Source organism: Malus sylvestris, chromosome 15 (genome assembly GCF_916048215.2).
Source record: "Malus sylvestris chromosome 15, drMalSylv7.2, whole genome shotgun sequence".
Taxonomy (NCBI): Eukaryota; Viridiplantae; Streptophyta; class Magnoliopsida; order Rosales; family Rosaceae; genus Malus; species Malus sylvestris.
The window spans coordinates 2,000,755-2,016,753 of NC_062274.1; the positions used below are offsets into that span (position 1 = coordinate 2,000,755).

The 15,999-nt window shown below is 38.9% G+C and overlaps 2 protein-coding genes, 1 non-coding gene and 1 pseudogene across 3 annotated transcripts; all 4 read left to right on the forward strand.

The window, feature by feature from the left end:
- Nucleotides 1–521: 521 nt before the first annotated feature.
- Nucleotides 522–2,261, forward strand: LOC126603800 (uncharacterized). The gene is made up of 2 exons (XM_050270761.1): nt 522–687; nt 1,262–2,261. Exon 2 carries the CDS (start codon nt 1,264–1,266, stop codon nt 1,969–1,971), a length of 708 nt encoding a protein of 235 aa, XP_050126718.1. The 5' UTR covers nt 522–687; nt 1,262–1,263; the 3' UTR covers nt 1,972–2,261.
- A 7,536-nt stretch (nt 2,262–9,797) lies between these two features.
- On the forward strand, nt 9,798–11,382 carry LOC126603796 (probable galacturonosyltransferase-like 1). Its single transcript, XM_050270757.1, has one exon. It carries the CDS (start codon nt 9,890–9,892, stop codon nt 10,976–10,978), a length of 1,089 nt encoding a protein of 362 aa, XP_050126714.1. The 5' UTR covers nt 9,798–9,889; the 3' UTR covers nt 10,979–11,382.
- A 3,330-nt stretch (nt 11,383–14,712) lies between these two features.
- LOC126606068 (U2 spliceosomal RNA) lies at nt 14,713–14,906 on the forward strand. The gene has a single exon (XR_007617106.1). It is a non-coding gene; the product is annotated as a U2 spliceosomal RNA (small nuclear RNA).
- A 71-nt stretch (nt 14,907–14,977) lies between these two features.
- LOC126605940 (probable calcium-binding protein CML41) lies at nt 14,978–15,390 on the forward strand (annotated as a pseudogene).
- The last annotated feature ends 609 nt before the right edge of the window (nt 15,391–15,999 follow it).

The following is a 15,999-nucleotide window of genomic DNA, read 5'->3' on the forward strand; positions in this document are numbered from 1 at the left end:
TTTGAGTAGCCACGTATTATTCTAACTTAAAATCCAAATTAAATAGTTGATTGTCCTAGTTGGTATATATTGTTTTTTTTTTTTCGTTCTATTAACTTGAGTTTGAATTGTGCCTTTCTTTCTGGTGTAGTTTAAAGTACAAAAATTATTCGCAATCTAAAAAAATTAAAACAAATAATCATTGACTATTTTTCTTCTCATCATTAGGAGAAGTGTGGACACAGTTCAGTTCGTTCACCGAACGACACCGTTAAGTGGGACGGGGTCCAATTCGTCAATTTCGGTCGGTTCGGTTCTAGGAGGAAAGAGTCAACAACGTGCGGAAACCGGACCAAATTATGTTAAAAATCCAACACTTATGACGAATTAGCCCAAGCCTAAAATATCATGGGCCTAGTGAAGCCCAAAAACCTCTCAAGATTATTCATTTTTGACACCGTTGATTTTAGAATCAGAATCCATAATCTAATCCAACGGATAAAATTTGAGAAGTCACGATCTGCCACTCAGAAGCCGCCAGGTAGGCATAAAAACAAATCTCCCGTCCGGAGATCTCAACCCGCGTCAAAATTGCATCGCCCACAAGCACCAAATTCTATGCACTCTGCCTCCTTCCCGGCAACGGAGATCTCTCGCCGGTGCTCGGATTGACTGCGATTCGATTCGCCTCACTTCTTCTATGTGAAGGTCAGTAGCGATCCCAACGATAATTTCAATCCGTGTATTCGTTCGGATTATTGTGTGAATCGATCGGATTAAATTTCAACTTTTAGGTTTAAATCGGTGAATTTGGCGTATGAAATTGTGATTTTAGGAAGATATTATTGTATTTGAATGGGTCAATTTTAAAGTCGAATTGTTGAGACTGAATCGATTACTTTTAAATGATCAGAAATCTCAAGAGAATTTGATTCAAATTTCGTAGGGTTTTCAGAAATTCGTTATGAATTAGGAATGATTGCGAATTTTTGTACTAAATTGAGGTTCAGATTTCTGGGATTTCTGAGTTTTCAGAGATTTTCCATGTCTTTGTAAGAAGATATTAGATCATTTAATTATGGTTTTTGTTTTTTTTAATATTTTTTATTTTATTTTTATCATTCATGTTGTTTGATGGGAATTTTAATTGCTGTCCGGGTTAAGTCGGTGCAACTGGGGCTTGCCTGAAATGATGATGTTGTTTTGTAGTGGTTTAAGGAAATTTAGATGTTTCAGTGGCTGGTTTCGATATTCATGAACTAATTCATTTAGGGTTGTCCAGAGATGGTAAGTGGGTTCGGGGAATCAACGAGTAGGTCGTCCCAAGGGCCTTCATTCTCCGGCAGTAGCAATAACAACGGTGACGCTGGTGACTTCGAATGCAATATCTGCTTTGACTTGGCCCAAGACCCAATTGTGACCCTATGCGGCCATCTCTTCTGCTGGCCTTGCCTTTATAAGTGGCTCCACATTCACTCCCACTCTCAGGAATGCCCTGTTTGCAAAGCGCTCATAAAGGAGGAGAGTTTGGTTCCCTTATACGGAAGGGGAAAGACATCAACTGACCCAAGATCGAAGTCAATTCCTGGTATTAATATCCCAAGCCGTCCAGCAGGACAACGACCTGAAACAGCCCCTCCACCAGAACAGAGCCATTTTGCCCACCGTGGATTTGGGTTCATGGGAGGGATGGGAGGTTTGGGCGGGTTTGCACCAGTTGCAACCACAAGGTTTGGGAATTTCACATTTTCTGCGGCCATTGGTGGCTTTATCCCATCTCTATTCAATTTTCCGCTACATGGGTTTCCTGAGGCCGCCATGTTCGGTGCAAGTGCTGGATTTCCTCATGGGTTCTCAAATACATTTCATGGCGGACCTGCACATAGGCACCACCTGCACAGGGGTACAGGTCAGGGACAGCAAGATCATAGACTGAAGATGTTGTGCGTGATTGTTATTATTTCAGTATTTCTTGCTCTCGCTTGGCAGTAGGTTGAATGTCAGTCTCAAGTTGCTATCTCGGTATTTGGGTGTGCTCAGCCTCTTGCGTTGTATGTCTGCTAGTTCATCTTTTTGGTTGTGATCAGGGTAAGTGTTCATATTTTACTATTGTCTGAAATGCTGTAGATTTTGCCTGGTCGTCACAGCATGGCGATTGTCGTTAACATTATCGTGGTAATTGTGTTTTCGAGATTCTCTCCATACAACGTATTGCTCGTTTTAAATACTGGATTATTAGCGAACTTCACATTCAATGGATGACAGAGCTTTGTATTTTTCAACAGTATGCCAGTTCCTGCTGTGCCAGTCCATTACTTGATAATTCGATGTGTGCCATCCTTGCGTAAATCTCATGCATAAATTGTCTTGTTTCCATGTCTTAAAGTTGTGTTTTTCCCGTTTTGAAATCTCACCTGCGTACGAGAATGCGCAGCAGGCAGACATCCATCAATCTTTGCCTAGAGATGCATTGTTTGTTTGCAACGTAAGTTGTCGACTGGTTTTCTCGTCCAGATTTTAGTTTTTCTTCGGAGCGATCCGATCGACTAATCAAGTAGATATGCATCCATCTTCTATCCTGTGGACACTTTTTCCAGATATTCTCTGTAATCTTGTAGTTTATTGTGAAAGAATGGGCATATATACTTGTAGTGTCATGGAATGCGACTGATAAAACGCCAATAGAATCTAAAAACAAAGAATCTGGGCCTCGCCTTGTCTGTGGGCATTCTTCACAACCTTTCTTAGAGACAATATGCTTCTACCGAGGGGTTGGGGATTTAAGGCGGATTGAACTTGTCGTCCACGATAGTCAAATCTTGCAAATAGAGGAGAAACCACTCGACTTACGAATAAAGAAAAATATTACTTGATTATAATCCGTTATCAAATCTTACAAATAAAAAAGAATATCAGTCGACTTATGAATAGAGAAGAATATTACTCGATCATAGTACTACAGTTTCAGCTGCCACCGCAAGCCAGTCAACCTAATTATGAAGAAAAACCCAAGTAATTTTTAAGCATATTTGCAAGTACTTGGAAGCTTCATAACCGACCTGTCTCTTAGAGCAATTCCATCCTTAAGACTGGGTGCCGACGCCCAGCACATTTATCCACTCAAATGAACAGTAATATACTCCAATAAACAGTAATAGGCCAAAGCATATCCACTCCTAAAAATGCGCTGGCACCCAGTCAATCTAATATATATTATTTTATTCATATCAATTAATATTTTATCATTTAATTTATTTCTCTCCTGCTTCCATTTCATCTCCGGCGGGGCACTTTCTCTCTACCCTCTCTTTTTTCCCCCTTTTTCTCCATGTTTTCTTCTTCAAATGAGTTGATGCACCTGAAATGGACCTCCTCCCCCAAAAATGGGAGCTCGCCGTGGAGGTGCTCCACACCAACGGATGGGACCTCGCCAGAGCTCCACACAAACGCTCGTAGGCACCTCGTTGTCGTCTCCTCATCGGAGCTCGCCATGGAGGTGCTCCACACCCAGGGAGTCGGATCTCACCGTGGAGGTGCTCCACACCAACGCTCCTCGAAAAATGGACCTCCTCCTCCTCCACATGACCCCGCTGGCGTCAGCATGAGTCAAATGTACCGGGCAACACCTCAGTCAATTTTGGACTGGGCTAGAGACCAGCTTGGGCTGGGTGCCAGTCAATTGGGTGGGGTGGAGGGGTTTCACAGGGTGCTGGGCAAAATGCCCTCCCCTGTAACTGCTCTTATCATTCTATTTCATCAAAGTAAGATTTAAGAACCAATACTCAAATTTTGTAATTATTATTAACAAAGGTCTAACTTCCAGTTGTTTTAAAATAAATAAATACATTGTCAGAGTCCTTAACGTCGCCTCTAAATATTTTAAAGTTTGACTCTCTTACGGTAGCTGTCCACTCGAATCTCGATTTCTATTTCTTTGGAGTATGTGTTCCGAGCAGCACTGGTACATTTTTAATCCGATTACAATAATCCAGTTATAATGCTAAGTTTCACTTAATAATACAAAATTATACTATTAAGTGATCAGCTTTATCGAAATAATTAAAATGATTGACGAAAAACAAACTTAAAAATTAATTTTATATTTCAAAAACCAAAATAAAAAATAATGACAACCTTAGAAATTATTTTAACTAAAAAAAACCTTTTAAATGTTCCAGACTATGAATAAATTGACCTAATATTTATGCATTAATTATATAGTCCAAGCAGCCCCAAATTCCTAGTCTCTAGGCAAGCATGTGCGTCCGTGCGTCCGTGCGTCCGTGCGTCCGTAAATGAACTTTCATTTAAGTTTCCTCATTCCTCTTATGACCCACGCACGTTCCGGGGTTGTCGGTGAGCGTGACCACGGACAACTGTTCAATGTAGGGCTGGGCACGGGCCGGGCCGGGCCCATTTTTGAAGGGACCGGACCGGACCCGGAATTAAAGGAGACGGGGCGGGCCGGGCCGGGCATTACAATTCTGAAAATAGGAACCGGACCTTACCCGGCCCGGTTGAAACGGGCCGGTTCGGTCCGGGTACACGGGTCCTTTTTGTTTTTTTTTTTTTTCCTGTTTAAAAATGTTTGCTGCACACAGATTGCTTGCAGTTTGAAAAAACTGCACAGATTGCAGTTTCTCAAACTGCACAGATTGCAATTAAAAACTGCACAGTACATACAAGAATGACAATAGGCATCCAAGAGCAGTTGAAATGAAAGATCGCAATAACATTTGAAATTTCCACCGAAAATACTCAAATTTTCAAATGCTAGTACATACAAGAATGACAATAGGCATCCAAGAGCAGTTACTCTTAACATTTCCTATTCACATTTTATCCCAGAAGATGACTAAGTTACAAAACAGACTTCTAAAAAATTGATTTTTTTTTTATAACAATCCAAATGAATGAAAAAGGATTTTATTATAGAGAAAAGCCATTCGTTTGAAGCAACTAACGAAACTTTGCATCAGAGTAGGAACACATGAAACAAGATAGCAAAGATAGTTAATGACGAAAGTTATTTTGATGCTACGCCAAGACAAGCATAGCCATTCCACAATAACCAAATCAGTAAAACTTTGCATCAGACTAACTTTTTGTTTGATATTTGCTCACTCTGCACATTCCACAATAACCAAATCAGTTAATTAAGAAATAAAATGCTCACTCTGCACATTCACTCAGTTTCCCGGTATTCTGGCTCTCAACAATCTTCAGAATCAACGACTTGTTCTCGTCCAAGTACTGCAGGAAAATTTAAAGAGGGTATTTAACAATAGGATAACAAGAATATAATACAGACCAGAAGAGCGGTAAGCGAAAAGGTTCTAAAATTTCTGAGTAAGAAATTCACAGTAACGCTAACGAACAGAATCAAAGTACGATTATTAGTAGTATGTGTAACCAAACCAACTGAATCAATCTAACAACAGTGCTTACTCAAATTTATGAGAAAGATGGAAGTAAGCAACTGGGGCAAGTGACACATTCCGAAAGAGACAAATAAAAAAAGACACCATTGTTGTGCAAAAGAAAGATTATTGGTCACTAGTTCCTACTTCCTATCACTAGACAAACTTTTGCAGGGTCGACAAAACAGCTGCACACTTATCTGAAAACCGACACTGGAAACATGCTCGATAACAAGATGAAGACACGACCTGCGTTAGAAACATTCAAGGGAACAGAATCCTGAAGGTTTCGCTGTTTTGGTGCCCGAAGAAAGAACATGCCAAACGAGCACTTTAAGGAGATAATCTTAGTTTTAAACCAATCCATAGCTACCATTTCGGTGCAACTACAAATGATTAGTCTTTGAGTATGCTAATTTGCTATTTCGTAACGAATTTTTCTGTGCAACTCGAAATCTAAACTAGACCAGCCAATTTAGTCCAAAATAGTACTATATCTACAAGGAGAATGATGTGAAGAAACTAGCAAAACCTTCAACTTATGTCCTACAAAATTAATGGAATCAAATGGCCAACCAAAACAGATGCACATAATGTAAATGCAATCTGTAAGGATCAAGCCAAATACTTTCATAATTCTAGGGATGCCATCAAAGATTTTTCGAGAAACCGACGCGTAAATAACCCTAATTCCAGAAATTCACATTAATAGTAAAACCTAATTCAAAAATACCTAAATTTTATAGGGATGATGGTTGGTACTTGCCTTGGTACTGGTAGTAGCAGTGTCACAGAGTCGGAGTCGGATGATGACGGCGGAGGTGGTGATGGGGGGTGATGATGTTGGTCGCGACTCACAGAGTCGGAGTCGAGGGAAGGGATAGGGATTCGACGGAGAGAGATAGGGAGAGGGACTCAGGGAGATGGAGTCGAGGGAGAGTCTGAGAATCCGAGAGACTGAGGAGGTCTGAGGCTGCTGTGGCTGAGGTCCTGAGGATGCTTCTGGAACTCGGGAGACTCGGGGAAGGTTGGCTAGGGTTGAAAGTTGAAAACTTGAACTGACGGTTGAGATTGGATGGAGAGATGATATTAAATCTCGTCCGTCCAATCTAACACAAACGGGCCGGTCCGGGTACCCGCGGATCCTATAATTTTGGAACCGGCCCGCCCCTAAAACTTCAATTACCCGGCCCGCCCCGCCCCGCTCTATTTTTACAAAACTAAGAACCGGCCCGTACCCGCCCCGTACCCGTATTACCCGCCCCTACCCGCGGGTCCAGGACCCGTTTGCCCAGCCCTAGTTCAATGTACACATTTATTTATCAAACATTGATCGCGGGATGATATTGACATTTCAAAATAGTGATTCAATTTTAGCATTCCGAAATAGTAATTTGTACTTTATGATATTTCATTTTTATTTTGCAGTGTGAAACAATAAGAGCATGCATTAACGATTGTGTTTATGGGAAAATGATCCTCGTCGGATTCTTTTCTTGGGGATTATAGAGATCACGTGATCATGATCGTTAATCATATATCGTGCGATTATAAATCATTTCAAAATTTAAATTTTAAAATTAAATATAAATAGTACATAATGAAAATTAACCACACGATGTACGATGAACGATTACGATTGCATGATCCCTAGGAAAATGATTCGTGTCGGATCCTTTTCTGTGTTTATGCATCTCAGAGTGCCAAGGATAATATTTTGTTAAAATTTCAAAGCAAATAACTTATTGATGTTGTTTTTTAACTTGCGTTTAAACATTTACACAACATATTGAACGTGGAAGTTTTAATCACAAAAAATTTCGATTTAATTAGAAATGAAACCGCTTATATGATTTATAAATTAAATAAAATCATTGTGATATGAAATACAAAAGACATGGAGAGGAGTTCGTGAGACATTATTTATGGATGATATTAATTTCTTTTAAATTATTGAAGCATGCATGACATAGACTAAAGTATAGTGATAACGATGTTTTCCATTTTTATTGACTTTTGTGTGCATTGACATATATATGAATGGTGACGGTGATGTTCATTTATATTTAACCCCCGACCAAGTGTCTTAACTTTTCTTTTTCTTTTTAACAAGCAATAGCGTTAGTAGGTTAAATAATTAATTGTTAGAGAGTAAAAAAATTGATGAGGATCAAACCCGCACTATAGTGCATATGCATAATTACTTTCGTTTCCTACGATAAAGCACAATCTAAAAAAAAAAAAAAATTAAATGGTTTTTAATTAAGGTTTGAAACGCGTCTTTTAATTTTTGCTGTCAAGTGCAAAAACAGGTGGGATTTTAGCATGATTAGGTGGTAAGAAGAAGAGGAAGAAAAGAAAGGGAAAATGATCGTTTATTTAGTATGTTTAAAGGGAATGTACGAGTTAAAATCTACTTAACGACACGTATAATCTACACTAATACATTCGTTAATTAACAATTAAAGTATAATTAACTCTCCGACCACATAATTATATAGTTTAATATAATCGAACTTTCCATGTCTCCTTGAGCATATGAGTGTGACATCTCTGGAGTATGTTAGTAGAAAACTTGGTCTCGAAGCATCAAGTTTCTTTCTTCTTCTAGGTTTTTAACTGCTTCTCACTTGGAGGTGTCGGTAGCTTAAAAATAGTTTTCCCCGACTACGATATATCAACACTTTGACAGGTATTATTAACAAGAAAATAAAGGGAAAAAAACCAAAGTAAAAATTAATGAGAATATTCATTCTTAAGAGGACGACAAGTGGATGATTGACAAATTCCACCGCTTAATCGGAGGTTTATTTGCTATTTCAGTATCTCTTTCATCAAATGATACGTGCTGCATGATAAAAATAATATACATGATTCCATGATTGGTTATGTCACATTAATATACATGATTCCATGACTGGTTATGTCATATTATCCGTTTTGGACCCCGATCATGTCATCACGGTTTTGTTTATGAGAACCCGAAGCCAGTGAGCTCCCAAAAAGCCTCGTGCTATGTAGATATGAGAATATACATATAAGGCTTACATGATCCACTCTTCTGGACGATGTGGGATGTTACAGGTTACTTCTTCACAGCCATCACCCAAAATTTTATTAACTACAGAGACATTAGCAACCGTTGTTTTTTGAAGTTGAAGAACTCCGCTCATTGTTTGCGGAAGCCCTCTTGTATCCCGCCTGTACACAAGAATTCTTCGATTTGATGAATCATCGACAAATAACCATGCAATTTGAAAAAAAAAGTTTTCCAGGCATGTTTTTTTATTACACAAATTGATTGGGTACGATTCACTTTTGTAATGAAAAAGAAAAGAGAAAGAAAACGTGATGATTGATTGTTCTGTCATCCGCAGTAGTAAGAAAAGAGAAGCAATAAGTGACTGGGGTGCGATTCACATTTGCATCTCTCTCCGGCCGCCGCACTTTTCCCCGGCAAGAAATCCTTTCTCTCATCATTTTTGCTTTTGGCTATCGCAAGTTATGTAGATAAATTAATAAGAGGAGCAAACAAAATACAATAGTTTCTTTAAACTTCTAGTTGCTTCTTATCTGTAAGATTTCATGCACATTTGTGATCAGAATTTTTTTTCTGTGTTTAGAGAGGTAATAAAAAAAGTGATCTTGTTTCGATGCCAAAACATAATTTAGACAAGATTATCGGACAACTAGTACGATTAATATTCTTACATAATGAGTTGATTTTGGTGAACTGTCGTTAATGTAAAAGACAGTCCTACAAAATCTATAAACCAAATTGAAATACTAAACCAATTCTTTGACCAAAAAAATTAAAAACCAATTCTAATTATTTGACATGGTCTAGACTGTTTTATTGAATAATTTTGTTTGGACTATTAACATTTAACCCCATTTTCAACCAAAAATAATAATAATTAATTTACCAAAAAAATTACACTTGAATCTCCTTACCTACCAAGACATAATTAATTAGTAATTTAATTGTCAAATGGATCTCCTCACCCTAACCCTAAACTCTAGTAGATGGAAAAAATTTCGAGTGTGACAACTAAAATGTCATGTGTTTCTGATCAAAACGTTATAACATAAGTTGGAAGGTATAGTTGATATTTTACGAATTGAGGGTGATATGATAATAGATACACATTAACACGAGCATATTAATTATTCTCCATGGCGATTTGACACCGAAAGATGTACAACATTCTATTGTCAAAAAATATAGTAAAAAAGAAACAAAGTGAAAAAGATTGAGATGTAGGAGGTTGAACTAAAAGAAGGAGATGTATCATCATATCATGTATCTTACTCACTAATGTGAACTCAACGACTCCCTCCCCTCCTACCCTTTCTTTGAAGTATATTCTTTTAATCCCCCTCCTTCTTTAAAACCCCCCTCCCCTTTATAAAACTTAAAATCTGCACCCCATCATTTAGAAAATAGTACAGATCTCGTTTCATCACATCACTCCCACCCTTTTCAAATTATGACCACCCCACTTCCACTCCTCCTCCTCCTCCTCCCCCCCTTCCTCCTCTTCCTCTCCCCCGCCATGGCAACCAATGCCGCCACCACCATCACCGCCCAACAGTTTAGAGAAGCACCTCAGTTCTATAACTCCCAAGACTGCCCTTCAATCACCACCCTCCCCGACGATGACGTGGACCCCGACGGATCAGACGACAGCCACATGATTTGCTCTCCTCAAGCAGTCCACGTCGCAATGACTCTCGACACCGCCTACATCCGCGGCTCCATGGCCGCGATCCTCTCCATCCTCCAACACTCCTCCTGCCCCCAGAACGCAGTCTTCCACTTCGTCGCCTCCGCCGCCGCCAACGCCTCCCTCCTCCGCCAAACAATATCCGCTTCATTTCCCTACCTGAAATTCCGAATCTACTCCTTCGACGACTCCCACGTCTCCGGCCTCATCACCACCTCCATCCGCTCCGCCCTCGACTGCCCCCTCAACTATGCTCGATCCTACCTCGCCGTCCTTCTCCCCCACTGCGTCCGCCGCGTCGTCTACCTCGACTCCGACCTCATCCTCGTCGACGACATCGCCAAGCTCTCTGCCACTCCCCTCGGAGGCGGCGCCATCCTCGCCGCCCCAGAATACTGCAACGCCAACTTCACCTCCTACTTCACCTCTGCCTTCTGGTCCAACCCCTCCCTCTCCCTCACCTTCGCCGACCGCCACGCCTGCTACTTTAACACTGGCGTCATGGTCATCGACCTCGACCGGTGGCGACGCGGCGACTACACCGCAAAAATAGAGGAGTGGATGCATCTCCAGAAGAGAATGCGGATCTACGAGCTCGGATCCCTCCCGCCGTTTCTTTTGGTGTTCGCCGGGAAAATCGCACCTGTGGAGCACCGGTGGAACCAGCACGGGCTCGGCGGCGATAACTTCAGAGGGCTTTGTAGGGATCTGCATCCGGGTGCAGTGAGCCTGCTGCATTGGAGCGGGAAGGGGAAGCCGTGGGCCCGGCTGGAGGCCAATCGGCCCTGCCCGCTCGATGCTCTCTGGGCTCCTTACGATCTCTTGGAAACGCCATTCGTTCTGGATTCGTGAGGCGGGCAACGGTGCCGTCTTGTGGAAGCTGCAGAGTCACAGACTGAGACTCTGAATTTCGCGTCGTGGTTTTGGGGGATGAGCGAGCTCTCAGAGATGATCAGTCTTTTGGAATTTGTTTGTACATTATGCTACTACTACAGGTATTATTTCAGGAACATGAAAAAAATTACTAGCTGATGAAATACTGAAACTATCTGGGGAGAAAATTAATTAACTCAGAAAATAAAAAATAAATAAAAAAGAAGAAGAAGAAATAAATGGAACAACGTTCATGAATTTCTGTCACCAATATTATGCGTTGAAATGCATATAATTGTATAATACAGGCGTCTGTAATTTTCATGCACAGCAAAAGAGCTGTTGTTGGTCGATTAATTAAATCATGGTAATTTTGATTTCAATTTGTTGATCAATGTCAATAAAATCTCCTTAATATGTTTTCAACATTATTTTTAACTGCATGTGCTAATAAGTTACCCTCGACAAGATCCCTTTCTGTATTCTAAGTTCGAATTTCTCTTCTCGCTCGGTTAATTGTGTTTGATAACCACGTTCAATTACAATTGATTTAGAAAGATTGTGCAGTTTCCCGAGTGTCTAACGAGTCATGGTCAGTGACATAAGTATTATTGAACCATTTTCAAACTACATTAAATACAGCTGTCGTTCAAGTCTTTTCTTCTTGTTTTGTGTCTTTGAAAAGAACAAATTATCTCAAATAATTCAATGCCAACGTCGCTCATCTGGAATTTTGGAACTTTGATTATTGTACTACTGTCAATTCACAATACCATCGCAAGTTGGACCTTTCGTTATTGCAGGAAAGACACGAATTAAATCGCTACTCGTTTATTTTTCGTCTTTAAATTACAATTTGATGTATATATAATATAACGCTTAAAAATTTTAAAATAAAAACTTACACGTATCAAGCTGTAATCATAATGTCAATATCATTCAAAGCCAACCTGTACGATCTTTATTCGAAACCCTTTTCATTTTAACTAAATTAGAAAGCAAACTCTTGTTAAATCATTTTTATTCATTTAAAAGTCAAAAAAATAAATATATGTCATATTTAGCTGAAGAAATGAAGTGTCGGTGGAAGCGGGAAAAGGACAAGGAAAGAGGGTGGCAAGACAGCAGGTCGTAATAAAAAAAGGAACACGCGGCAAACTTTTTAGGCCAAAAAATCAGTACAGGAAACGAGTCGGACAAGCCAGGGGGTACCGTGGTACGCCCTGTGGCTGGGGTCCTACGTACCTTTAGGTTAGGTTTTAGAATTAACGACGCCAGGGAGCAGTTCGGACACAGAAACAGAACAGAGATCCTTACGGTAAGCTGTCTGCTTTTGGAAATTTTTTCTTTTTTTAGTACGTCGGTTTTTTTTATATTAAGGTGAGAAGAAGTTCGTTTAAATCAAATAATAGACAACTTTTGGATTTGAAAACGTATTTATTATCAATTAATTAATAGGAATAATTAGGAATATAAGTGGCTTCAGTCTTAATAACGTGCAGGTAGGTGGTTGCTTAATTAATTACTGATTCTGCAATCAAATATTCCAGGCTGATTTCTTCCATTTAAAGTAACCAATTAATGTATGAGACATGAAGCATGATTTAATACGTCCATGATGGATAATTATACTTAATTACTATATCATCACAACAACCCTGGATTTAGAAATATATTACTTGGTGTATGATGTATTTGTTTTAATAAAAAATAGTTACTATTGACATTCAAAATTCTTAAAATACATGTGTTGAGAGTATAAGTCTCACAACGGGAAAAAATGACTTTATATAGAGTTAGACTACTCTCCGTTATATTGGCAATTATTTTTGGATGGTGCTCCGTACACACCCATTTTTGACATACATTTTGCTCATTTTGGTCGTCGAATCAAATAAATTAAAGAATATCAATAACAAATTAACAAAGGTATGTAAGAGGTAAAAATAGCAATGTGAATATCACTATCTTTAATTTTATGATAAAACATTAATTTTTTAAGCATGTTAAAAAAAGAAGAGAAGAAGATGAGTGAATATTCTCTCAAAAGCTCACACGCAGGTGGCTCTGAAACCACTTTTTTACTACTTGAAATGATGTTTGAATTGAAGTTTGCGGTGATGCACGGCGGAAGAAGCGGTGATCAACGGCGGTACATAAGTTTATAATGATGTTTCAGTAAATAACTACAGTGACGTTTCATATAACTTTTGCCTGCCACGACCCCATGAATTTACTACAACGTAGATGGCTTTTTTCCTTTGATCCAAAAAAAAAAAAAAAGAAGATGGCTTTGTTCCAAGTCACAATCAACAAAAAAAAGTGCCACGACCCCATGAATTTACTACAACGTAGATGGCTTTGTTCCTTTGATCCAAAAAAAACAAAAGAAGATGGCTTTGTTCCAAGTCACAATCAACAAAAAAAGTGCCAAGCATTTTCTTTGCATGTGATAATATCTAAATGAATATAGTTTACGAAAAGGGAGATTCGACTTTAGGTGCAATAGGCGGGAATACTGCTTTATTAACTGCATTTGTAAATTATCACTAACTAACTTAATTCACATATGTGAAATCCGTATGAAAACCTTGAGCTGTTCCGAAACGTTGTTTGTGCTAGGGTTTCCGTGGCTGAGCTGAGACCGCTGGAAAACTTATGTGTTTCTTCACATGGAGGTGTTCCCATATTTGTACGCAGAGAGGAGTGGACTAATGTTGGACGTGGCATATTCTTTTTGCCTCTCAATTTTGGAGGTGCCTCTAAGTCTACGTTTTAAAGATGACGCATACCCCTAAACAAATTTAAAAGATCCGACGTGACTTTCTCTTCTATATTTTGGGAGTAGAAGGTTGGCTTGTACTTGTTAACTGTCTTAATTGATGTCAATAGTTTCTGATTATCTTAATTAATCAAGAAACTTAGGGATTGTAATGTCATGCTAAAATCACCGACGACCTATTCATGAGGTCGTTGAAAACTACAGTCTCCTAATCGGAGTTCGATTCCCTTTAACAATTTCACTTCAATTATTACGAGTACGATTACGAATAAAAAATAAATTATATAATTTGTTCAATGATGAAATCTTATTATAAAGTTCAACTGGCTTAATTCTCTATTGCTCATACTTTAGTTTATTCTTGGTGTATTGTTTCTATCAATGATATCACATCGTTTCTTTTCAAAAGGATAATTATTAAGTTTTTAAAGTCCACATGAAGGCTCAATTTCAAAGGTCCCATTGTGTCTGCCAAATATAATCCGCTGAAAGTATTAAAAAAAAGGACATGATTTCTTTGTCCTCCCAGTTCCTATACATTTTCATCTTTTCTTATTTGTACGGTCAAGGTTAAGCCACATTAACATTTTATATCACTATTATGTGTTGTCTTATTATCTCTGTAAAAAAAATTAATATAAAATATTAACATGACTTAACCGTGACCGCACAAAATAAGAAAGAATGTGAATGTATGGGAACTGGGAGGGCAGAGAAGCCAGGTCCATTAAAAAATGAGAAGATATTGGAGAACACAAATATAATTACTTTCACATGGAAGTATGGAACTCCCATGTGTGCTGCGATCCCAATAGTTTTAGAATTTCCTACTTACTTTACCAGCAGCAGTACTTAGTTCCCACATCGGGAGTACGGCTATCTGCAGAAGCAGCATGGTGTATAAAATAGAATGCGGTTAAAAGTTACCCTCATACTTTTCTTGGCTTTTAGGCTAAGATTAAGTGTGAATCTGTTTTTATCAGTTTAATATATAATACAATATATAATACGTAAATCAATGGTGTTTACGATATTAAATTAATTTTTTTAAAGAGAGAGTTTGTTACTGTAGCTCTCGCGCGTAGCATTTGTGTTGCACTACTGCATTGGCCTGGCGCGCCCTCCAAGAGTAGTTCAAATTGTTTTTTATACAAGTCTCTGAAACCTTGGCAAAATTGTTGATCTCGATGATATGATCTCTGAGTTGGCTTTCCGAAACAGAAAGCCCTAGTTCAAATTTCCCTACTGAAAATCAAAACAAAGGCAGCACAGACAAAGGGTTTGCAAAAGTTTTTTATCATTTTGACACCAACAAAGATGGCAAGATCTCCAGCGACAAGCTCCACGCTTACTTCACGTCCATCGAGGAAGCCATGTCCAACACCGAGGCTCAGAGCGTGATCGAAGAATTCGACAAAACAAAACAGGCGACGACTTCTTGAAGTTTGAAGACTCTGTGAAGTTGATGGAGCGAGAGGGTGATGGCAAGGAGGATGTTAAAAGGGCTTTTGAGATGTTTGAGGTTGATACGGCCTGTGGATGCATAACGCCGAAAGGATTGCAGAGAGATGCCAAATCGTACGATGAATGTGTGTCCATGATTGTGTAATTAGGAGGCGTTTGTTGCGCTGGACTATCTCGGACTGGACTAGCTTCAAGGACTAAGCTGGATTGGCTTAGACTAGACTAAGCTGGATTAACTTAATGAAACGTTTGGTGCAGTGTCGGACTAAATCATAGACTCAATTATTTTTGCAGATCAAATATTTTTCTGTCATTTTTTAATTCATTTTTTTAATAATTTATTATTATTATACACACTTTTTTAATTTGACTCCCTCTCTCCCCTGTCTCTCTACTTCTCTTCTTTCTTTCTTTCATACGTTTCCTGTTCTTGGCATGCCAGATTGCTCCCATTCCCATTAAAAATCAAACTCAGAAAAATCAAACCCATACTTTCTCTTCATTTCATTTTCTTTCTCTTCAATTCAAACATTCTCTTCTTTTAATTTATTTCTCTTCAAATCAAACACAGAAAAATCCCAATTTTTTTTTTTCAATTTACAGAGGTGTCGTCAATTTTTGCAAATCGACGTCAATCGCTCTTGCAGAAGAAAGCAACAAACTTGCCGGCGCATCTTCCTAGCGGAGCGCTTGAGGCCTCGAGGAGGACGCCATGGTCGGTGCTCAAAATTAAACCCACGCCGCCAAATCAATC